We start from the raw sequence: 25,878 nt of genomic DNA, 5'->3' as shown, positions 1-25,878 counted from the left end.
ATTAAAAAATTGGGCTCTCTATTTCACCTTAAAATACCGAAATTACTTTCTTGCCAACCCAATATTATTTTCAGTTATAGTAGATCTGAAATAAATCGAAGTCGTACTAAACTGTATTGAATTTCATATTCCAGCATTTTTTGAAAATTTTCTGATGCCATAAATGCGTAAAGATACGCAGTCTATTGATTAGAACCTCGATTATCCGGGCCTCTCATGATCGAATTCTTTTTCGTCTGAATACTTTCCACAAAGAATCAGTTTGCGTTAAACCAACCCATATGCTACACGATTTACTGCACACTTCAATCAGGATTAAGTTCAGCACTGAAACTATCTAATATAATTGTTGTATTATCCGAACAATCATGTTCCACTAATTAGCACGGATAATCGAAGTTCTACTGTAATTTTGAATAATGGTACAGCAATTTTTAGTGGTGCCTCAGAGTCACCATTCGAGTGCTAAGGGTTAAAGTCTGGATTTTTCGATGTTACTCACTATCACCAGAGTCATTCCACGCAAAACCGGACTCTTTTTGGAGTACTCTTCCAGGTTTTGTTCAAATTCGAATACGATGTGATCTTTAGTGACCTATAAACGAATCTCAAAGAATTTTTCGGTATCTTAACAATTGATGATTTTACAGACGTGTAAAAAAAAGTGTCACCCTTTTTTCATTAAATCAGAATATTAGAACTAACGAACTCATAAGAATGAGTTTTTGGGAGCTTATAGTGGAAACATAAGAGTATGTATCTACTAAAAATGTTGTCATTTGAAGGTCTGCAGTTTACTTATTATTTTATGTTTGACCCTGTGAAATTTGAAATTTTCAACATCCGCAATCAATCAACAATATGTATTCTATAATATAATTTAAGAAACTTTCTAGAATCATTTTACAGTTTATCGCAATTGAAACTATTTAGAAAACAATTTATTATAAAATCGAAAAAGACAGAAAAATTATTTCTGAAATCATTCAACAAAGGCGTACCGCATTTCTAATTTTAGCAACACGTTTCAATGTAATTTCAAAATTGGATTTAGATTTTAATTGAAGAAAGTATCAGATGATTGCAAAAGTTCGTGCCCGATTTGAAAATAAAATTCAATGGTTAAATTTTAATTTAATTGATTATATAGTCACCATTTTCTCTAATTGTATTTAGAAAAGAACATTGACTATATAATTTTGTTTTTTACTATGTCAATGGGGAACGAACTTATGTAATCATCTGATATGATCGCGGGACTGGGAGTTTTCGTTTGATACACTTTCGTCGTTTCTCTTTCTTTAATATTCCTGTTAATGTCCCCAGATCTGTTCTTCGTGTGTCAATTCATCGAAAGTAACCTTACAGGCAACCGAGAAACTAAAGCACTCTGTAATTATCGAAGTTTCTTTTTAGCCCTCTATCAGACCCTTCGCTTCTTTAATTAAGTATGTCGATAAAATTAGCTGTCTTGTGACGTAAGACGTTGATGTTACCTAGAAATAGCGCAATTAAGACGACTCGGTGGCGTCTAACGCTCTTTTTCGTTCGATCCGTGGGACTCCTTTCCGCTGTCAATAATTACGCCGAGGAAAGCGCGTCAGAATCAATGATGGGCAAAAAGCATTTTAACACTAAACCTACCACTGCCGGTCAAGTGATTGGTTTTATATTTTTCACCTTACTATTATTGAAATTATCAAGTTGCTTATACGTAAATTGATTCGATAAATCTCTTTATCCAAGCACATATTGTGATCAAAATTGCATAAAATCTAAATAAGTAGAGCCATGTCATTTTTGTAAGCTAAAACATTTTAATCGCTTTTAGTGCTCGGTAGGTTCAGTGTTAAAAAGTATTCGAATGACAAATACATTATCATATTATAACCGATTGTTACATCGTTACAAAGTGCTTCTGTTGAATACATAAGTCAGTTGACAAATACCTTGTTATTTTATATTTAATCATATTATGAAATATCCTGGAAAAACTGGAAAAAATTATGTTTGCATGTAAATTATGTTGAAATTATGTAATTTATTATTTTAATGCTAAATATGTAGTTCATGAAACTTTCTGATAAGTACATGTATAGTTCAAGAAATTTTTAAATTCGTACTACTGATTTTCATCAGGAAACACACTTATAAATCTTCAGTCTGTGCAAATGTAGGGCAAATTCCTTTTGCACGATGATCACTGGACTGCCGATTTTATGCATTTATGACAAAAATAGGTACGTACAATTTAAAGCAGTGAACATATTAAAAAGATTTAAGGACATCAGCGTCCTAGTTCCAACAGTATAAGATAATTAGAAGAACAAATTTTCTAGGTGACCTCTGTTTTTTGCAATTGATGTAGAAATTTTTTGTTTTGCATAAAGATCCGCAGTCTAATGATCACACTTTTATCGAATGTAATGTTACCAGAAAGAGAACCGTATATTACTCAATAGTATAACAAAATCGTCAATGAAGTTTTATAATCGTAAACAAACTTACAGAATTATTAATTATGTTCAAATCTTAATAACTATACTAATTTAGGTGACAACGAAATGAAATCTGTGCGAAAGTGCTCTGTATACCTACTTGAAAAGCTTCTGCAATATAAGAATTTACACAATTTCCTTAAACCACTTGAAAATCGCTAGAATTTTGCACAATTTTTATTTGCTTTGGATCTACAAAGGCTGTTCCCATTAAAAATAAGATTTTATTTCATTCCACTTTCTTAAAAGTCTCGAAAAATTCGAAAATGCATAATCGTCCGCAGTGTAATCATTACAAACTACAGATTTTATGCATTTTTGACAAAAATATGTACAATTTAAAGTAGTGGACATTTTAAAAAGATTTAAGGACATCAGTGTATTGGTTTCAGCTTGATAAGATAATTAAAAGAGGAAAGAAATTTTTATTTCGCCTCTGTGTCTTGCAATCAATGCAAACATGTTTTATTTTGCATAGAGATCCGCAGTCTCTTGATTAAATACAAAATGCTAAGGTATTCATCAACTGATTTATGTATTCAATGCAAGTATTCAGTTTTTTACGGTGCCCATCATTGCCCAGAACGACGACGCGTGTACTCGCGTGATTAGAATAATAAATTCATGTCGAGGATCATTGCACGTTTGTCACCAAAATGATCGGAATCATCTTGACGATATCTCAGCGTTTCGCTGTCGAAACTTAGAAATTACTTTACACAAAAATACACTAGTTGTTCCTTCGATTGCGTTCAGATCGTTTATCAGTTTAAAAAACTGCGTATTGCTTTCTGGTTAATCGGAACGTATAAAATTCGAAACCAGAATCGAGGAATATCGGAACTTTTCGTTAAATGTGAGTGGAAGTTGTTCGACGTTTACGATCGTTCACGAAATACAGAATATTCTCTAAACAACATTGTTAACGTCAATTTGAGGAATACTTGAAATTGAACGTCTATCAAATTTTTAATTACGCATCGATCGATCGGTTTAATAATCGCGTTACACTTGTCAAGAAATATTGGTGTCCGTTCGACAACGAATTTATTTTAAAATAGGAAGCGATCGAAGTGTTTAGTTAAATTTATTTCGAATCGGACGAATAATTAGTCTTAACATTATGTAAATATAAACACAATTCTGTACGAGTTTACGTACCCGACAGCAATCATCAATAAACTTCATTGTTCTTTGCACAAAAAGAGGAATTTCTGTTTTCTCGGGAAGTCTTGAGGGTACGTTTTCTATAGCGTGACGAAAAATTCTATTGTTACCGTAATCTTTAGGGACACCGGCAACAACCGCATAAATATTGAATGCGACCAATTAGGATCGTTTTGCGTGACTCCGAATATCACGATAAACTTGCAACCCTTCGGGAGATTTAACGACATTACGTGTTTAGCGAACAAGATTTTTTTTGCCAATTATCGTGCATCACTTATTTCGAACTGCAAATGGTGATTGCCTGTTCGCAGAATAATTGTTTATACGTTGAACAGAATTGCAAATTGTGAACCTATTCGTTCGCGTTCCCGTTCCCATGTATCGCTGTCGATCGCTACGAGATCCATCGAGACCTTTAATGAGATTACCGAGAAACCGGTGTAAAAATGATGGAAACCCGGCTTAATTGACAATCCGACGGAGGCAATAAAATCAACAATGCGCAACGCATTTTATAGCTTGGCCAACCGATTGCGCAACGTGCTCGAATTTCGTTGTGCATTCGAGTGTATACAGCTTTCGAACCATTCATCATATTTTTATGTAAGGGTGATTCAGCTAATTGGAAGTGTTCCGGCTAAATTACATGTAAACTATTTGGTATTTGCAACAAATGGTTGAAACAAACGTTGCATGGTTTCAAGGGTAGTGTACAATGTAATACATTCAAACCCCGATAATTCGAAAACCTCTGTAAGATGGAATATTTTCATTCCCTTCCGGCTGCACTATAAAAACCTCTACAAATCGAAATAAAACTTCGTTTAAATCGAATTATTTTCCACAAGTGTGGAAGCTAAACAAGCCAAAACAGCAGTAAATGTTTTACGAATAGTCCAGTCAATGAATGCTCATTGGAGGGGGGGGGGGGGGGGAGGAGTGTAGAGGGAAATGGAAGGAACACAATTTTTAACTTTGGGAATTTGTTTGGACTAGCTAGGAGGTAAACATACTAAAAGTCCCCACTCCTAGGAGGTGAGCGGAGTGCAGGGGGGCACGTAGAAGGTCCCCTTTTTCGGTTTTCCGCTTATATCTCGGAAACTATGCGTCCTAGCGATAAGACCATTCTATACAAAATTAAAGCTGACAACATGTGCCATAAGATTGATTGCATTCAGTTTTTCGCTATCTCGCATGGTTTCCGAGATATCCACGCTCAAAGTTCACTAATTGTGAAAAAGAAATTTTTACTTCACGTTTTTTGCCTTATTTGACTAGCTAACTCTTCAGCACAATGAGTGAACTTTGAGCGCGGATATCTCGGAAACTATGCGAAATAGCGAAAAACTGAATGCAGTCAATCTTATGGCACATTTTGTCAATTTTAATTTTGTATAGAGTGGATTTATCGCTAGGACGCATAATTTCTTTGTGAGATATAAGCGAAAAACCGAAAAGGAGGACCTTCTACGTGTATTTGAAGTTGAAATTGAAAAATTGAAGTTGAAATTGAAAAACTGAAGTTGAAATTGAAAAATTGAAGTTGAAATTGAGAAATAGATGTTGAAACTGAAAAATTGAAGTTGAAATTGAGAAACTGATGTTGAAACTGGAAAATTGATGTTGAAATTGAGAAATTGATGTTGGTACTGAAAAATGCAAGTATGGAAACTGAAAAAGTGAAGTTAAAATTGAAAGTGAAGTGGAATTTGAAAAGTTGATGTTGAGATTGAGAAATTGATGTTGCAACTGAAAAAGTGAAGTTGAAATTGAAATTGAAATTGAAATTGAAGTTGAAGTTGAAATTGGAGTGTTGAAATTGAAATTGAAGTTGAAGTTGAAATTGGAGTGTTGAAATAGAAGTTGAAATTGAAGAGTTGAAATTGAAAGTAAAGTTGAAATTGAAGTGTTGAAATTGAAAATGAAGCAAACATACTAACTCGAACAAATAATGCCAAATTCAACTTTGAGCGCGGATATTTCGGAAACTATGTGAGATAGCGAAAAACTGAATCGAATCAATCTTGCGGAAAATTTTGTTAGCTTTAATTTTGTATAGAATGGTCTTATTGCTAGGACATGTAGTTTCCGAGATATACGCGGAAAACCGAAAAAGGGGACATTCTACGTGCCCGCCTGCACCTCGCTCACCTCCTAGGAGTGTGGACTTTTAGTATGTTTATCTCCTAACTAGTCCAAACAAAGACTCAAAGTTAAAAATTGTGTTCCTTCCATTTCCTTCTACAACTTTTCGTTGACTGGACTATAAGTTTCGTAGAAAGATGCGATGATATTGAGGAAAATGTATTCTCTGCTTCGGTTACCGCTGAAAATACCATTGATCAACAATCTGTTAATCCATTCACGCAGAGTAAAATCACAGATTTCTTTAATACATAATAATAATATGTAAGAGCCTAGTAGATTATATGTAAATATAGATATGTAAATATAAATAAGTCATCTCCTAAAATTGAACTTTTCTTCCTTAAAAACTATTACAATCAGCAAATTATTAACTCTCGTACAAACCCCCTGTAAGTCGAATTTTCATAGGGTAAACCTCTCTTACTCGAAGACATCAATAAGTCGAAATCTCTGTAAATCGAAGATTTTAGTTCTTTCCTTGAGATTTGAGTTATCGAGGTTCTAATGTAATAAGTAGTCTGCGGATTTTTATGCTAAATAAAAATTGTCTGCATCATTTGAAAGAGACTGGAGTCAGATAGCCATTTAATTCTCACTTTAATAATCTTAACAAGCTGAAAACACTAAATTGGCATTATTAGATCACTCTAACTTTTTCACTGTTTTAAATGGCACCTACTCATTACCACGTTTTTTACAATAAACGCATAAAATCCGCAGTCTAGTAATAAATTTTTCTTCTATTTTCCGTTTTTATTGACACATTAAGGTCTCTCTGCTTCAATTTCTTTAGGGTAGATTTTAATTTTGTGGTTGAAGAGAGAATTGAATCCCGAATAAGAAAATTATAAAGCGATGAGAAACGGATAGTTACTAAAATATGATTTTTAATATGAATAATGCTCCGCGCGAAATATGTTCTCCATTACAATTAATAAAGTGATACTCTTTGGACTGTATACATCTTTCGTTTCAACCATTTCTTCATATACAAAATAGCTTAGTATAGTCTAAAACATTAGGTGTACAAATTAATTCGTAGCATGTTCTTTTGTAATTTTTTAAATTAATTCATCGAATTATATTTCATTCGTCACCTCAAATTTCAACATGTCGATTGCCCCAGGAAATCCAATAAAATCAAAGTAATTTAGTAACTGAAAACAAAACTGAAAAGGTGAGATTTCTCATAGTGCTATCATTCCTTTAACCATTCTGTATCCTTCAGTTCTAATCAAAATTAACCCCCTTGGCTGTGATGAACGAATATTAGAAGATAATACAATATTATAAAACTGCGGATTTTACGCACTCGTGAGAAAAATGATTACGCAAATCACAATGCTTATAGTGAAAACATCAGAAGAAAACAAAAATGTGGCCTTGTTATTTTTTTAATAATAAAAATTATGAAAGGTAGACATTCATTTCTATGTAATAGCTGCTTTCTCAATTAACACGTTAAACGTGAAGCTAATTTCGTCTCGCTTTCCATTTAACTTTTTATGTAAACTTAAATGCAAGAAGTAAACTAAAGACTTGCTTACATAATGTCTGTTTAACCTGTTCCAATTTAATCTGCTAAGATAGTGAACATATTTTTGAATAATGTATGAATTATATAGAATATTTTATTTTGTAAATTCGATACCGTCGGCCCCCAGGGGCTGATATAGCGTTTAACGCGTTAACGAAGAAAATATGTATTTTGCACGCGAAGATCCGCAGTTCAGTGATTACCATTTATTATTTAGAAGAATATTTTTAAGTGTCGGAATATTTTTAACACTAGGCTTACTGAGCTCTAGAAATAACTGTTTCACATTATTTTATAAACATAACAAGAATGTGTCCATCCAAATTTTTGGCCATTTTTCAAATACATAATATATACCCAAAGAAATAAATTTGGTATATAATTCCTGAGGGAGGCATCTTTACAATCTTAATAATCGCAAATTAAGAATATTACCTACAACCCGTCATTTTGACGGGTCCCGTAAACCTAGTGTTAAACACGAACGAAATAAAAAACATTAAGAAATTAACACACATCCTACAGGAATGAATGAGAATAATTCAAATAATTTCTCGATTAAATCGAAATGTATCTAAACAATCCATGAATGTTAACCAAAGATGGAATTATAAAGCATACAGCATAAAGTTAAATTAAGCATACAGTGTACTCAACAAAGTACATATTTGCAAACGTCCAAGATTCAACATAGTTGAGTTAAAAAAAATTCATCACAAAGTTGAGTAAAAAAAATGTCATACGTGAAAAATTAAGAATTTACACACGCGATCAGGTTATAGGAAGGTTTCTGTCTGGTTGTCTCAGCGTTGTCTGTCAAAATTGCAACAATATTCCTGTCGATCGAATACAAAACTGACGTGATTGGTGCCCCGAGTTCATCCAGCGACTTGTTCCGTTCAATTCACGTGAATCATCGGGATTCAGCAAATTGGTTCGGCCAAGGGTTGCGGTGGGCCATACGGTGAGGCCCATTGGCCCACGGGGTGGGTCAGAGCCGCTGGTGTTTGCTGCCTGTCCAAGCTGGGGACAGTGGTCCCTGCTGGATGGCTGGATACTGTTGTTGGATACGCTACTTTTCCAAGTGCCTCTGCTTGCAGGGACAACATCAAGCGATTCGCCGCCTGCCTCTCGGCTTCTCTTTCTTCCGCGGTTTGTCTCCTGAAACAGACGTGGGAACTGAAGATGATCGAGTGATCTCATTCGAAATATACGTATAGATACACAGGTGTGCTATTGGTCGGGTAATTTGCAAAAAGAAGGGAGCAGTGCCACAAAACAGGGAGGAATGGCAATTATTGAGTTTTAGATACGGGATACTACTGAATCCCTGTAAACTATCTATGTAGTTAGGTTATCTCAGATTTTTTCGAACCTCTACTGTTGGAAATGAACATTGTGAAAGAATGATTCGTTTAGATATGTCTTAACCTTCTTCTTTATGATTTGGTTACTTAACTGTTACTAACTGCTTGTAACAATTTGTGAATTGATGGATGCACCATTGAGTGAGATGCACCAGCTTTTATTGTGGCAATACTGGACGATACTGTGCGTCTCTCCCTCAATTTAAGGACATTTTTGTAATTGTACTAGGTAAACGTTTTTGCCAGGAGGGAAGCATCCCTATTCCAATTAATTACAAATCGATAAATTAAGACTGAGACTTTTGTCCTCATTAACACGTTCCGTGCCACCAGTGGTACTTATCGCATCGAAAAATGTGTTCAACAAAACCTGTAGATTTTCACATTCCGCATCTCTTATGTCATATTACTTTTCCTCGTAAAACCAACAGTATTCGAGAAAATTGAGAAATCGATCCTTTTAAACTAATTTTGCTCGAATATCTTCTAAACTACTTATCGTATCGAATTTGTGTTCGACAAAACCTGTAGATTTTCACACTCCGCATCTTTTATGTCATATTTTTGTCGTAAAACCAACGGTTTTCGAGAAAATTGAGAAAACGTTAATTTTAAACTCATGCTCGAATATCTTCTAAGCTACTTATGGCATCGAAAAATGTGTTTAACAAAACCTGTATATATGTATAACAATACTGAATAGTTATTACTTTGTGTCGATAAATGTTAATGAAGTTTCCCTTATGGGACCCCTTTCTACAAATGTTTTCAAATAATTCTTTAATAGAAATGTAGATTTATTGGGTTGGAACGAAAATTCGTAGCGTTTTTAAATTAAAATTAGGAGCTAAGATTAAGACATTTACAAGTCACCTAAAAAAAGTAATAAAACAGAATGGAAAATATATGTTATTGAATAAATCTATGAGTAAATCTCTTAAAATGTCATCTTTGAATTTTAATTTAAAAACGCTACGAATTTTCGTTCCAACTCAATATTGTAGGATACTAATACTAATAGTGAAGTTATACAAGAAAGAACTCTTGTGGGCACTCGGTTTGGTTGAAGAGCGAATAACGAGAAAATGGCGGAGCGGCGAGCGGAGAAATTGAACGGGAGAAGCTGAGGGTGAAAAGAGCGTGGCGCGGTTGTCGGAGTGGCGGAAAACAGAAGACAAACGTAATAAAGTTAATTCGATTCGTTGGTGGCACGAGGGACCGTCTTTAAGGGGAGCTCGAGGGTGTCTGTTTTCTAGCCCTAACAAAGGAAGCTCTCCCATTGGTCGACTTCGATTACAATGTGCATCTGCAGGATGGTTGCATATACATATGTATACATGTACCACATACCTAATATCAGATGATCGCATAAGTTCGTGCCCGATTGGAAAATGAAATTCAATGGCTAGTTTTTAAAGAATACAGTTTTATTAATCAATTAAATGAGAAAAGAATAGATTTGCGAAACACACAATTAGAAAATAATAGATTTGCGACATCTATGAAAATCAGGCACGAACTTATGCAATCATGTAATAATTAGATTTTGTGCATTTATGACAAAAACGAGTCAATAGAATTTTAAACAGGAAGGAAAGTCAGAGAATTTAGGAGTACATCTTCAGCCTATCAAAATTATTAATCTGTTGTCGTACGTTTTTCTTCGTGGCTATAATAATTCGAACGTTTTCGTCTTTAATCATTTTATAGGAGAGAAAAGTAAATTTATACTTATTGTATAACAGTTTCTTCAATACCTACGCGACGTCTACATTTACGTCAACGCTCAAATATTGATTACGAAGGAATTGAATGTTTAGTTTATCTTAAGATCCTGTCTCTTGCAATTGATACAGACAATTTTTATTTTGCATAAAGATCGGCCGTCTATGTTAAATATTAGACGTGCGCACTCGATCATTTGAGAAATATTAAGTAATTAATAAATGGAAATTTTCGAAGTACAAGAAGACTGATAAAAACTATTAACATTTTAATTTATTTTTACCAGAGGTAAAACACATCAATGGAAGACAATTTTCTTCTCTTTAGTTTTCATAAAATTAAGTATGAAATTAAGCATTTGTAGAAATATCCGCAGTCTAGTAATTGAAATTAGGTACCTTTAATCTCTGTCAGCACTACTTCAATAATCCTACATTATGTTTGGAGTATTTACGTAGATATCTTCAACTAATTAATTTAAAAAGTGGGATTCAATTGTTTTTACATTGTATTAATATTCATTTAAATTTGTTCACAAATTTTCCGTGTCGAATTTTAGGATATGAGAGAGAGAGAGAGAAGAGAAGAGAGAGAGAGAGAGAGAGAGAGAACTATTTTAACCTTTCTATCAATACTTGGATATCAGTACTACGTACTTTCGATTTTTCTTTAAAATTGTTTGTGTATTCTTGTTGAAAAATAGCAGAATTGTAATAGTGAATTCACGGTTGACGTATGAAACAATGAGCTACAGCTACGAAGTTTACAATATCATTGAAAGTCACGGAAAATGTTGAGTATTGACGTAAGAGTTAAATCAAAAGCCAATAATTTCCAATTTTTCTTGAAAATTGTTTGTGTATTCTTATTGAAAAAAACGTGGTAAAATAGCAAAATTGTAATAGTGAATTTACAGTTGACGTATGAAACTATGAACTAAAGCTACGACGTTTATAATGTCATAATGTCATTGAATGTCACGGAAAATTTTGAGTATTGACGTAATAGTTAAATCAAAAGTCAGTAATTTATACGTATTCACTGTATTCCATCAAGGAGCCGTGCTACCAGCCAGGAATCCCATTATGATTGAAGTTGACAAATTGAAGCCTCATTCCGTAGTAAATTTATTACGGATCCATGAAGTGACTGAGTCATCGACGGCGTTAATAGTCCGTTCAACTGGAAATTCTTATCGAAATTTCTTCTAGTTCTGAGTAGACATTTCCGTCAACGATTTCTACGGCATGGAGCAACCTGTTCTCTAGCCTTTAAAAAGACTTGGACCGAAAACTATTTACTACCGAATAGTTTTTTAATCTGCTTCCTAGTTCCAAATTTAGGGTGTGTGCTTATTTTTACCTGCCAGTTTTAACTTTTAACTATCTAGTCAAGTGGGCTTTTTCTGGCATTCCATGAATCTTTTTAACCGACAGATAAATAATTCCGTATAGAGGAAAGTTGCCAATATCCTACCACATCAAGAATTTTAGGTCCTCGTTTGCTAAGCCTGTTTAAAAAAGTAAATACAATGGCTGTTCAAATTATTAGTCGCAGCAAGAAAAATTCATTTTTTCGAATTTTATACAAAAATGAGTAGCTGTAGTTTGAAACAATGAAAACATTAGAAGAATTTAAAAACACTGTTATACTCTTGTCAATCTACTCATCGTATTAAGTGAGAAAACAATTTTCTATTTCACTCCCGTTTCTTGCAAATCAGGTAGAACATTTTTATTTTGCATAAAGATCCGCTGTCTACTAATCAATTACTACACGTTTAACAATAAGTATTGTTATAAGTAGACTGCGGATCCTTATGCAAAATAAAAATGTTCTGCATTGATTGTGTGAAGTAGGAATATCGTAAAAATTGATTTCATCCCTTAACGACATTGTTACATTAAAGGCAACATCACAACATTCTTGAATTTAAAAAATCTTTTACTGTTTCATATTTCACCCAATAACTTTTTTCATAAATGCATAAAGATCCACAGCAGTCTAGTTATGAGGTATCATAACAATTTCATATCCAGAAAATTTAAAAAATCATATACAATGGAGTTATTCTAGGTCGGAAGAAATGTTTAATTTTTGAGTTAGAATAGGGTTAATCTGATTGGGAAGAATTCCACAGTAAAACGTACACTCGCAGTATGTAATAGGCACATTTATCCTGTGTGTTACGAGATTGTTGAGGTGTTCCAATCGATCCCCACCATAGAAAATGGAAAAAATCATATGCAATGGAGTTATTCTAGGTCGGAAGAAATGTTTAATTTTCGAGTTAGAATTGGGTTAATCTGATTGGGAAAAAATATCACAGTGAAACGTCCACTCGCAGTAATAGGCACATTTAACCAATGTGTTATGAGATCGTTGAGGTGTTTCAATCGATCCCCAGCATAGTATCAACGTAGCGTACGCTCCAATTGGCAATTCCGCTAATGATCCAATAATACCGAGTCGGTTGCTGGAAGGTGTTTATTACTAATTTTTAACGAGCTTATCGACGATCGATTTCGCTACAGGCACGGCGGAGTAGAGAAACGGTCCTCCCGCTCCGGCGCGGCATGCGGCAACGGGATCGAGCCGAAAAGTTCCTTCAGTCTGACAGGCGCCAGACAGGATAACGCGGCCAATCAGCGGACCGGTGCGCCATACGAGCCACGAAACACCGTCGTTCCATTAGAGTTAATCTCCGGTCCTCGGTAATTAAACGGTTTCGTTGTACCTTTGTTTATCTCCGCGAGAGCCTCGTTCCCAGCTTCTTCTTCCTCGGAGAAAGAGAGAGAGAGAGAGAAAGAGAGAGAGAGAGCTCTACCCGTGCTTCGGTAGCTCGTGTATCACGAACGAGTCGGTTCACATCGGGACACAACTCGATCGGTTGTTGCACGATTAACGACTAGAACGGCCGCCTATGTCGAGCAAAGATTTCAGATAACGGCAGTTCTTGCTCGCAATCAACACACGATCGCCAGTTTCGTTTCTCTTCTTTTATTCCGCAGTCGGAAATCGCAGGGAACGGCTCTACGTCTCCGCGGTAATTGTAGGAAAGCCACGTTGCACGGCTTATCTTTTCCTTTAGTTTCCAGCGAACTTGCGATTGAAATCACTGAGAACGCGCGTTCTTCGATGAACTTGCGCCGCGCCGCGCATCGGCACGCATCCACCGAAGTACTAATGGGATAGGGGGTACAAGATAGATACGGTAGTGTCTCGATTGTATGGGAAAATCTTCGGGACCGAAGTGTCTCTTGTATAGTCCGAGTACGGACACTATTCCTTGATCTCTTGCCGCCTAGAATGCGGAATGGACAACGAGTGAATAAACCATGGATACCAGTTAATTATTATTTTCATGGAACTTGTACTCACATGTTTGTCACATTTTGCTGATTGAAATGACACCAAACATGACGCAAATTCGATCTTGTTTAATTCATGAATAGACAGCGGATCTTTATGCAAAATAAAAATTTTCCACATGAATTGCAACAAACTGGAATGACATAGAAATTTACTTTCTCTCTTAATGTGTTCGAAAGCTTGAAAATAATATAAAGGCATATCTAAATTCGTCTAATGTTTTTAATGTTTTAAATTACAGCTACCCATTTGTGTCATAAATGCATAAAGATCTGCTGTCTATTCGTGAGATAGTGGAACCACGATTATCCGTACTAATCAGTGTTGGTATTAATGAATGTTTGTAATAGAATATTTCTGATTGAAATGATACCAAACCTGACGCAGATTCGATCTGTTTCCGATCTTGTTTAATTCATGACATGGTGGAACCTCGATTATCCGTACTAATCAGTGTTGGTACTAATGAGTGTTTGTAATAGAACATTTCTGATTGAAATGATACCGAACATTTCGATCTTGTTCAACACTAAACCTACCAATACCGGTCAAATTGACCGGTTCCAGGTTTTCGCATAATTTATTTTACAATTAGAAAAATAATAAAACTGATTTTATAAGAAACGATTGTATAGATATCTTTAGTCGTGCACGTATTACAATAGCAACCGCACAAATTCTAAATAAAATCAATCTTGTCATTTTTTATAAACGAACATGTAAATACCAGTTACTTTTAAGGCTCGGTAGGTTCGTAGTGTTAGTTCATGACATAATGGAACCTTGATTGTCCGTACTAATCAGCTTTCTAATAGGTTATTCTTTCCAGAGTAGGACAAAAATTTTATTTAAATAAATATTTCGTATAAAGTGGGTTTTAAACTTTTGCCCAACTCTGATTCCATCTAAAGATCTGTGGCACTGTTCCTCGGCCAGGAGAGAACAAGGGAGCAAGTGTAATATTTAGAGTCGATTACAACGTTTCCCCAAGCTGATAATTCGGATTTCTTGAGAACTGGTTTTGTTTGCGCAACACGCAAGTTCTAAAGGTTCTAAAGACCGGTGGCACTCGACCAGCGTGTCTCCTTACGAATTATGCCGCGACCCGACCCATCGAAGATCGGAAAGTGCCTCGTTAATTTGATCTTTTTGCTTCCATTCCGGAGTTGGGCAAGCCTACCCGAACTTCCTGTAATTTTCTCCGACCGATATTAAATTCCCGTCTCACAGATACTTTTGTTTCTGGGAAACACGCGCGGACGTAACGACAGAAACAAGGACAAAACCAACGATTTCCGGAAATTTTCCCGGTCCCAAGGCTTTATTTCTTCTCCGAGGATGATTGAGCGGGCACAATCATTGACATAATTGTCTGACGAGATTGCTATATAGCGGTAACTAGCCACTAAAATATCTCTTTATCCGTTGTCTTCCTAAAACATAAAACAGCACACCTAGCGACAATCCACTAGTGCTTAAAAACTTATGGTTTCTAATTGAAAATATTTTTCGTTACTTTTCTGTACAGACGATGGCTGACGGGCGTTATTGAAGAAGAATCAATGAATATCACTACAATAAAGCAGCTGATTTGTAAAACATCAACATGTATACGTTAAATATAAATATAACTTCTCAAAATTTTACTATGATAAATAGTTTTACTTTCTAGGTAATTGTATTTTCTTGTCCATTAAGCAATTTGCAAGAAATCTTGCCAATTTTTGAACACTCATTATTGGACTCTTGAAAAGTTCTTGAAAGTAAACATTTTAAAAATTGTACTACAACAACAGCAGCCATTTTGTTCATCAACCATTGTCATTATTACTATTATTTATTTGTAATATTTCAATTCGTAGCTCAAAAGTTCTTTGAGCTTCTGTCACAAAACCATTTTTCATAAACGTTCTAAAATAACTTGATTTCGTAGAACCTTTGCTATACAGATTCTAAAATATCTGCTCCACGAGAATACATTTTAAATCTCTTCCCATAAAAATTTCCTAGGTAAAAGTATCTTCTTAGGCGAGACATTTAAGCTTGCACAGAATTTAAAAAACAATAAAATGTGTGTACCTGTTTATTTCGATCTCTAAAAGAATCATAAAACTCGAGTAACGTTGCCTTTTAATTCTGTCAGAAAGAAATTATGCAAAACAATGCTCTGTGTGAAAAAGAGCGAGAGAGTTCGGTGACTTCAATTCCGGAATTCGGTGCAGGGAATCGCATTGACACGTTCGGTTCGAGAATCGATAAGATTTAATGCACGTCGGTGGCGGTGATTCGACTGCATTTAGCTGTAACGAGGAATTCTACTGTGGGCTACGCCGTTGTTCCAGTGACAGCCGTGCCTACACCCTTGCAAGTAATTAACGCGGTTAGCGATTAATAATTGAGGGCGCTGTGCCGATTACATTTTGCAGCCCTGACAGAGCCTAGCCCCCATTCGGTGTGGCCAGCATAACCATATTCTCTCGCAACCTGGGACACATTACTCTTATCGTTATCCCCTTATTGCCAGCTATAACTTTTGGCCAGCACTTCATACATTCGCAAACGTGTATTATGAATTTGACTGTATCGTTTCCTCCGAATCCCGCGCAATCTCTAATATCACTTACCGTTGCTCTTGTAAGCGAACCGTGGATCTTTATCCGTTTATGCTACACCTATACGTAAATTTACTAAATCAGCTTTGTTCAACACCACATACATATGTATACATATTAGACTACAGATTTTATTCGTTCGCGTCGAGAACGTGTAGATTGAATGCGAAACATAGAGTTTGTCAAGTGAAAATGTTTATATGTAGTGTTTTTCAAGTGAAAACTTCTTTAGGCGCCTCGTACACAATTGCTGGAAAGTGAATTAGGCTGATCCATCACGCTCCGAGGTGAAACGCTATTCGCGTAAACTCGGGGACGCCGAGTTTAGCCGAGCAAGCGGCAAACAGACAGATGTGCAATCGCCATAAGAGTTTTCACTTCGGTCGTGCGGTCTTATACGCACAGTATTGGTCTGCTTTTTTATTTAAACTAAATACGAATATTAAGAAAAGAAATAAATGTCTATGTTGCTCCTATATCTTTCAATTAATGCTCACAATTTTTATTTCGCATAATTTTCGATTTCTTTTTACGTGTTTATACGGAAGCTTAAATCGTGCTGGCTACCATTAAATTACTGAAAAATTACGTAGATTGCAGAAATTGTTAAGATATTTTTCTTGGGTCAAAACTCGCTCTAATTTTGTACTGTTGTACATCAAATATACTCAAGCCAGTCGAAACAGTGGGCTCAATAATTATTTATAAATTGTACTCTCTGTTTTACAAGAAATCATTTTCACTGTACTTTATTGAAATGATTAATAGACGGAAGAAACTTTTATGAAACTGCTTGAAGTTGACGCATAAAATTTTCACTGCAGTCGTCTATTTATATTATACTTTAAAACCTAACATATTGGTAACTAAAAACAATGGTTGTTTATCAGATTTCGAGTATTACAAACAAATTAAGAATAATAACAAACAGAATGTTTTTTAAATACTCGTCGAATCAATATGTGTGTATAATAGAATAAAAATGGTTTGGGAATGGAGTTTTTCCATGAAAACATCGCATTAATTTGAATTTAGAGAAGCCGATTTCTGCTTTACGCGAGTGCAGACTGGAATCAGAACAATTTAGGGTTGCGAGACTCGAATCGGACCAACCGAGGGTCGAGGTGCTTAAATTGAATTAACTCATGGCCGAGATACATGACTATGCTTTACGCTCGTATCCATTTGTCGAAATACGTACAGTCGATCACGAAAGCCTCCGTAAAGATAAAAAGTGTGACAGTAGTATTCTGAGGTTTGTATCCAGCAGTCATTGATCGACGGCTAATGTTAGGTAATTCCATAATCTTTTTTGTAGCACTTCATGTAGGTATAAATTGTTTAGGTGATATGTTTATAGAAACTGCGTCCTACTATCTCCTCGTCAGCCTAAAATGTCCATCAGGGTGGCCTTATATTCGACATTTTGAATTCAACGGTTCATTTTATGTTATTCGAAACGTATTTCTCAAATTTATTAAAGACCTTTATCGTTGATAAAATGGAACATGAAAATTTGTTTGATTTTTAATAAAGGAAATATACACAATTTCCTGCAGAATAATATGCAATTAAAGAAAAGTAAGTTCCAGAAAATACACATTTTTCGTTAATGTTTGTTGATAAAAGCTACTAAAAACGCAATTCAATTTTTAAATATCAGAAAAAATTATTTCATTTTTTCTGACATTTTCTTCAATTTTTCCGAAAACAAGCAATAGAATGTAAAATACGCAGCCTGTCCAGAACTGCAGGTTTCGTCTAACGTATTTTTCGAAGCGGAAAATAGTTTAGAAGATATTCGAGGAAACGATTTCATGAGCATTTAATTAATTATTTTAATGTTTAAGAGCCCGAGGACACGTTTTCTCGTTATCAGATTGATCTGAAACTGCACAGATTTTTTAAATTAATTGGAACAATCCCGGAGAGTGCTGTAAAAAATTTTGAAATAAATTTTCTTCAAGAGTAAATAAGAACCACCCTAATGTCCATTCAAAGCATTTAGAACGATATTTTCTTTCTAAAAAAAGTCAAATAGTGAACGGTAACGAAATTAATTTTCGTCATTGCTCGCTACATGAATTTTAACATTGAAAGTATAAAGAATTTACAGCATAAGGAATTTATTAAAAAGAAATTATTCGATGAATTTATTTCTTTGTACATATATATGTTATAAAGGTCGTTAAAAATCTGACTAAATACTTTCTTATCATTGTTACAATGTAATGTAAAATTTCGAATATTTCACTGTAACTGTATGTATAATATCGAAATATTATTATTATCTATGCATAGTTTTTACTCCTGATAAACCGCGGAAGCAATTCTGACGTGTTAAACAACGACATTATAATGTGGACAGTTTCGAAACTGGGAAAAAGAAAGAACACTTTCTACTTTCACGTTCCATTTGGAACACCCCTCAAACAGACACGCACCTGCCTTATTTCTCCCGGAACTATAACAGCCGCTCAAAATGATCTCTAAACGACTTGCGGACGTTTCCAAGTACCACCCTTACCAGAATACGAAGCTTCCACCTCAACATCAATAACAATAATTTATCCCGCTTGTTAGGGTGGATCGCTGTGTAATCTAAAGGCAACCCTAAAAATTAGAATTCTTCGTGTTGCGAATAACAACACGTCATTTCAACAATTAAGCAAAGTGAAGTTTAAAAAGTAGGAGACGCCATTAATGTTGCATCGTAGTCGTATTTTAATTACAGTAAGGAGCGAAACTGAACCAATCACCATAAGTTTTGTATAAATCATTATTTATTGCTAGGAATATAGAAGAATAACAAAAAAATCAACATTATAATTATTTTTATCATAGTTAGAAGTAACTTAAGAATTTTTTTTTCAATAATTAATGTCTCCTCGTTTAGCAATGATAACAAAAATACATTGACTCGGTTTTGCACCGGTCCCTACAAGAAATGTTTACGTGGCATGTTCTAGTAGTATGTTTACATCTAGCACTTTGGCATGTTTACAAACTATTAGTCTACGTCTTAACACTGAGTCAGTTCTTCGCAATCAGTCGAACGGAAAAGCACGCAAGTGAAGTAAGAATAAATATGAAGTGAATTGCTCCAAATTGTATAAAAAAAGTCATTTCTCTTTTGAATGACGGCTTGTCAACGCGTAAGACAGCGAAAACTTGCAGTGTTGGTCAATCGACAGTGCAGAGAATAAGAAAAAAATACTGTAAAAATATATTATTAAATGTTGGAGGAAGACCAAAAATATTATCACCGCAGGATGAACGAAGGATTATACGGTTTGTCACATCTGGTGAAGCTTCAACTTCCATTATGGCTGCAAAATTATTAAAAGAAGATACGAATATACAAATAAGTCAGTGGACAGCACGAAGAACCCTCAAAGGAGCTGAGTTTAGAAGCATTAAGAAAATAAAGAAGCCAATGTTATCGAAAAAAAATATTAAACGCCGTTTGGAATTTGTTACAAAATATCAAAACTGGACAACTACTGACTGGGAACAGGTTATTTGGTCAGACGAGACCAAAATTAACAGAATTTGTTCAGATGGCATGTCTTGGTGCTGAATTCGTAAAAATGAAAGGCTTAAACCACGACATGTGAAACAAACGTTAAAGCATGGAGGCGGATCCCTAATGTTCTGGAGGTGCCTAACAGCATTTGGTGTTGGATCACTGCGCCGAATTAATGGCATCATGAATCGGTACATGTATAATGAGCATCTCATAGATGCTGTTGAAAATATGCCTTTTGAAGAAAAAAATGTAATTTTCCTGCATGACCGAGAACCTAAGCACACTGCTAAAAGTGTAAAAAATTGGCTCAGTACTAAAAAATTTTCTGTTCTGGATTGGCCTGCACAGAGCCCCGACCTCAACCCCATAGAGAATCTATGCGGTTTATTAAAAAGACGACTTCGGGATTCATATGACTCCCAACCAAGTTCAATCACAGATTCGTATGATAGAATTCAAGAACATATCTCCGGATTATTGCAAAGAATTAGTAGAAAGTATGCCAAAGCGAATTAGTGCAGTTTTTCAAGCACAAGGCTTGTGGACGAAATATGAAAAATAAATAATATATTAAATATTGCCAAGTATTGGACGTGGTGCAAAACCGAGTCAATCTATTTTTGTTGTCATTGCTAAACGAGGAGAGATTAATTATTGAACAAAATTTTTTAAGTTACTATGATAAAAATAATTATAATGTTGATTTTTTGTTATTCTTCTATATTCCTAGCAATAAATAATGATTTATCCAAAACTTGTGGTTATTGGTTTCAGTTTCGGTCCTTACTGCATAATGAACTCAACAATTCTTTATACAGACTCAATATAATAGTAGACCCAAAAAGTATTTGAACATTTCCAATTCTCGAAAAATTGTGGATATTTAAATTGTAAATAGTGCAGCCATAAGTCTGTAGGGGAGACCAGGTCTATAAGTTCTGATTTTGAAGAAACATAAAATGACGTAGAAATAGAATAGATATTCTCATCTTTAACGAGTAATTTATTGTTTTTATTATATTTTAAAATTCTAGGGCAAGTTGTTACTAATGAATAAAAATGAAATACAACAGTTTAGGTTAACAGAAACATGCCATTGTTACGAGCCGAGTAACTTTATATATGATAGAATTGTTGATAAACCTCGAGCGGTAAAGGTTTATCGATATAAGTGAAATGCTAGCGTCTGGAGTTTAAAGGATGTAGAAAAGATATTGAAGACTCTCAATTATCTAATATAAAGAGTACAATATATTCTATAGAGAAATGGAATACACTTGTAGTGTGTTGTATTATTTGCGGAAGCTAATTCCCGAGCTCTCGGTTTTGACGCACTGAGAAATGCGGGGGTAAATTAATTGACTTGACTTAAGAACCGCGTTTCGAAACTTCTTTGCTTGTTCGTGATTTCTTGGCCAAAACCAACATTATAATGAAGCCCCAGCCTCCATATTCACCAGACTTATTCTTTTGTTCCCAGAAATAAAGAGAACCTCAAAGTTTCGTTGTTTTTCAAGGCTGAAAGAACTAAAAGCTATCCCAAAGATGGAGTTCCAGAAGTGTTTCAAGGATTGGTAGAAACGCTGGCTTAAGTGTGTAATATCTAGACTGCAGATCTTCATGCATTTATAGCAAAATTGAGCAGATGAAATTCAAAATTGTTGAAAAATTGAAGATGTCAATATATGATCTCTCATCTATTAAAATTATTAAGTAGTCTAGTAATACCTAATGCAGATTATTTTGAAGGGGATAACATTCATGTAGACGAATGAATAAAATTTTTTCCAGAAAATGGAAATTCCCGTTATTTTCTGAACACATCGTCACTGATTTTCGGGCAAAGTTGAACCTATACTGATTGGCTTATGAACCCTCCATGTGTAAGCGTACATGAAATTTCGGTCCCCGAGTTTTCGCATGCATGTCAAGAGGTTCCTGCAGCGTCGTGTTAGGTGTGTAAAGCAGGTTTGGTAAAAATCGTCGAGCATCGTTAGGATACGGAAAAGAGTCGTGGTCTTCGCGATGATCAACATCGAGTCGACGTCGAAAACAAGTCTTTTAGGAACGCGTTTCGTTCGTGTTCGACCGATTACCCGGCTGATCCAACACAGGGCCGGGTGAATCTTTAACGAGGCGAATCGGTGGGGTCGAGCAGCAGCGGATCGAAACGATCCGTAATCGCGGATTCTAAGGTTTGACACTTTAAAAGCTGAAGCAAGAAGCGCTCCGGCGGAGGTGGAGTCGCTGGCTGGCGTGACTCGGAAGGGATGCAACGCGGGCTGGTGTTCGGAGGGGAACGAGAGTAAGTGGAGAGAGTTGGCAGTCAAAGCAGGGGTGGATGAAGAGCACGGATGGGGTGGATAGACTGCATTATGTACGGGACAAGGCTAAGCTGTTAGGTATCTGAATTATTGAGGTCAAGTTATCTCATCTCTGCCTACAGTCATCTCGTTACTTTAAACGCAGCTGCTCGCTGGACCACGCCGCGCCGCGCCGCGCCGCGGAAAAGACGATCCAAGGGCTGCAGAGGACATATCGCTCTTCCCTTTATATTTCTCTTTCGAGGTGCTACGCTGCGCTCTATTGTTTGCTATGAGCTTCGGAAAAAGAAGGAATTACCTACTGCGACGACGCTTTGCGTACACTTCGAACAGAAGATGGACAAAAAGCATTTCAAAGAATATTCGTCCTAACGTAAGTTGTAATCTTTTTTCCTCAAATGCGAAATGTATTAAATATTATATTCGATTGACGAATACCTTGACATTTTGTATTTAATCTCGTTGTGATGGCATATTTTGATTTTTTCCAGAAGAAGCCAGAAAAGTAGCGTCGAATGTAATGATATTTTTGCTAATGAATTGTCGGAATCTTAAATGAAAATTGAAAGTAATAACTAGACTGCGGATCTTTATGCAAATTAAAAATTATCTGCGTCGAGATTGCAAGATACAGAAACCAAATAGAATGTTATTTCCCGCCTTAATATTGTTAATAGATGAGAGATCATACATTTACATTTTTAATTTTCAAAATTTTCCCACATTTTTGAATTTCGTCTACTCAATTTTCCGATAAATGCATAAAGGTCCGCCGTCTAGTAATAACAGATCGAATGTTTTCCAAAATGTAGAAACCGACAACATTATAGTAAGCATTCTACATTAGTTGTCTTACTCTTAACTAACAATTAACAAAATTGTGTGACAATTTTAATTTTGGCTAGACAATTAAAAAAGTAATGTTAAATCATAGTTAGTCTACCCACAGTTAAAAAAGTACTAACGCAAATGGTTTGATAATTGGTATGAAATTGGTATATAAAGTTATGATTCCTGAGCACCGTGCGCCATCTAATAGTAAATTATTACAAAAAAAATAAAAGATCAACAGGAGTATAATGTAACGTCAAGATAAAATTATTCATAATGCAGGGAAGGTCCCCACATAACTGTTCCAGGTAACGTGTGTCGTTTAAGAAATACTTGAATAGCTGTTACAGCGAAAAATTATATACATGTTTTTAGATAAACGTGTTGTACACTCGCATTTCCATCGGATGCAATATTTGACTCGCGGTATCGACGAATTCTCGGCGTGTCCGATTCCTTAAAATTTCTTGATTGATTCAGCACGCTCTCTCCATACGATTCTGTATTCAAGATTAATAATAATACGCTTGTCATTTCGTTGTCAGATGTAAATTTAATTCGATGGGACGTCCAGACAAATGTATCTGTCGCTGCGTTACCGTTCCTGAACACACTGAGAGACAGATAACACGTGTCGTCGCCACCTAAATCGAATTTTCGTGCTCGCTTCTCGAGCGACGACAGCGACTGTGTAACAAAAAGACAGAAAATTTCAGTGCGACCCTCCACCTCTACAGCCAAAATGGTCCGTGAAGCACGTATAACGAAGCAAAACATTAATTAAGTTATCTTTTACAATTCACCGCTACCTCATAATGAGTAGACTGCAAATCTTCATGCAAAATAAAAATGTTCTGTATCTGTTCCCAGAAGCAGGACTCAATGGGAATTATTTTTCCTTTTCCAGTAACTTCAGTAATATTTATAAGTAACTGGAAGCAGTTCGAACGAACCGCCATTTTCTATTCGATCACTAATCGCGAGTGCAGAAGCCAGGAAAGACGATATCGTTATTTCTCAAGGAAATAAGTTCTATCAATAAAGAATTCATCAGTTTTTACTTTGTTTGAAAGAAGCCTTATTCTTCTCTTTCAATAGTACTCTTACAAATCCGATAAAACATTCTGGTAAAATCCAGCAAGAAAATGAACGGCACCAGAAGATTTTTACATCGAGTCCTGTTATCAATCTCCTATTAGATCGTTGCGAACCTTCGACATTCTCTTCGTTTTTGTCCAACGCGTTTTACATTCCTCCTTTTTGTCGATTCGCGTTTTATTGCTTAGCCTCTAGCTCTAGGAACAATGTGAAACGTAACGGCATTGCTCTTCCACAAACTCAGGTTATCCAGAAGGTCTAGTTTACTTTTTACTAAATTAGGTATGTACACCACGAGATCAATTATTTGAACAGTATTCCAAATTAATATGTGAACATTTTTATTTATAAGTTTAGTACTTGTATTATTCTGCTATAATCTATTTTTAACGAAAACTACGCTATACTGATGCCGACAGAAATCAATAGTTTGATTGCTTTTCAACAGGGTAGGTATTATTTTTACTCATAACAAGTTTAAACTACGTTGCTACTTTTAACTTATCAAATTTAGGCGACTGAATTCATTTACATGTTTTACAATTGTCATTAGTAATATGAGGATAAAGAGATTTATTCAACAATTGAATTCATTTAGATATTTCACAATTTTTAAGATTACAATGTACTGATGTTTTTAAAGAAAGTGAACCATCACTCTTTGTCCTACCCTACAATGTAAACAGTGTATAAATAATACTGCCTCTTTGTCCCATAATAATAGTAGCAAAACAAAAATAAATATAGAACGCAACATTTATTATAAAAAAACTATAGCGATTACACACATTAAACAATAAATTAAAAATAGTACTCCTAATTTTTATTTCGAGTATTCAGATAGTTTCTGGATTTTTCCAGAAATTGAAAGATGTGTCAAAACAAATGACAGATGTCGTGATCGAAACATTGATTTTGATTGAAGTCTTCGCAATTTTGCGCTACAACATAACTTACAGCTGCATTCGCCAATAATTCCCGTTTAAATATTCACTTGCTACTATTATTATGGGAGAGAGGGAGTATAAAATATAAAAATTAAAATGCAAGGGGAAATATTAGAGCCCTTTTTAAAAATGATACTTTTATACATATAGCTTATTATACTATGTATAATTTATAAAAGTTACAATCAATTCTACCAGATATTCTTAATTCAATTTGCGTGCACATACTGTTATTGTATTTATCGTCAGATGTCGCATACAATAAATAATCAGAAAATTAGATTACAAGTTTAGAAAATTGCAACAAAATTAGCAACAAATATTGTTTGATAATAAAAGATATACATTATATATCACAAATTTCATGAATACTTTTGAGCGGCAGTGTACACTCAACAATTTCCGCGTGTTTGACATGCCTGGGTTAAGGTTTAATGCTCGATACGTGTAGCGTCAAAACAATGCCGACCACTTGCTATTATACAAAATAATGGATTCATTCAACAAACCTATATCGTAACAGGGTAATCTGAGTGCCTCAACACTCTGCACTTAGGCGAGGATGCCTGTGAATCAGCAGCATTCACGAACTATCTAAAAAAGGGAAAATTGCTCCAACACATCTCCAAATCACTAATCTCATACTTTTCCCGTGAAGTCGGATGAAGCGATTAAAAGCTATCCAGAAAACGGGAAAATTGCTCGAAAGTAACACATCCC

At 35.1% G+C, this 25,878-nt stretch overlaps 1 protein-coding gene across 1 annotated transcript in view; it reads right to left on the bottom strand.

Moving 5' to 3' along the window:
* Positions 1-4,937: 4,937 nt before the first annotated feature.
* Positions 4,938-25,878, bottom strand: part of C15 (homeobox protein C15) — a 94,315-nt gene continuing 73,374 nt past the window's right edge. The window contains exon 3 of the mRNA XM_076442037.1: positions 4,938-8,514. Within this exon, the coding sequence (XP_076298152.1) occupies positions 8,277-8,514 (238 nt within the window). The 3' untranslated portion in view covers positions 4,938-8,276. The remainder of the gene's footprint in view (positions 8,515-25,878) is intronic.

Source organism: Lasioglossum baleicum, chromosome 17 (genome assembly GCF_051020765.1).
Source record: "Lasioglossum baleicum chromosome 17, iyLasBale1, whole genome shotgun sequence".
Taxonomy (NCBI): domain Eukaryota; kingdom Metazoa; phylum Arthropoda; class Insecta; order Hymenoptera; family Halictidae; genus Lasioglossum; species Lasioglossum baleicum.
This window is presented reverse-complemented; position numbering and strand designations above follow the sequence as displayed.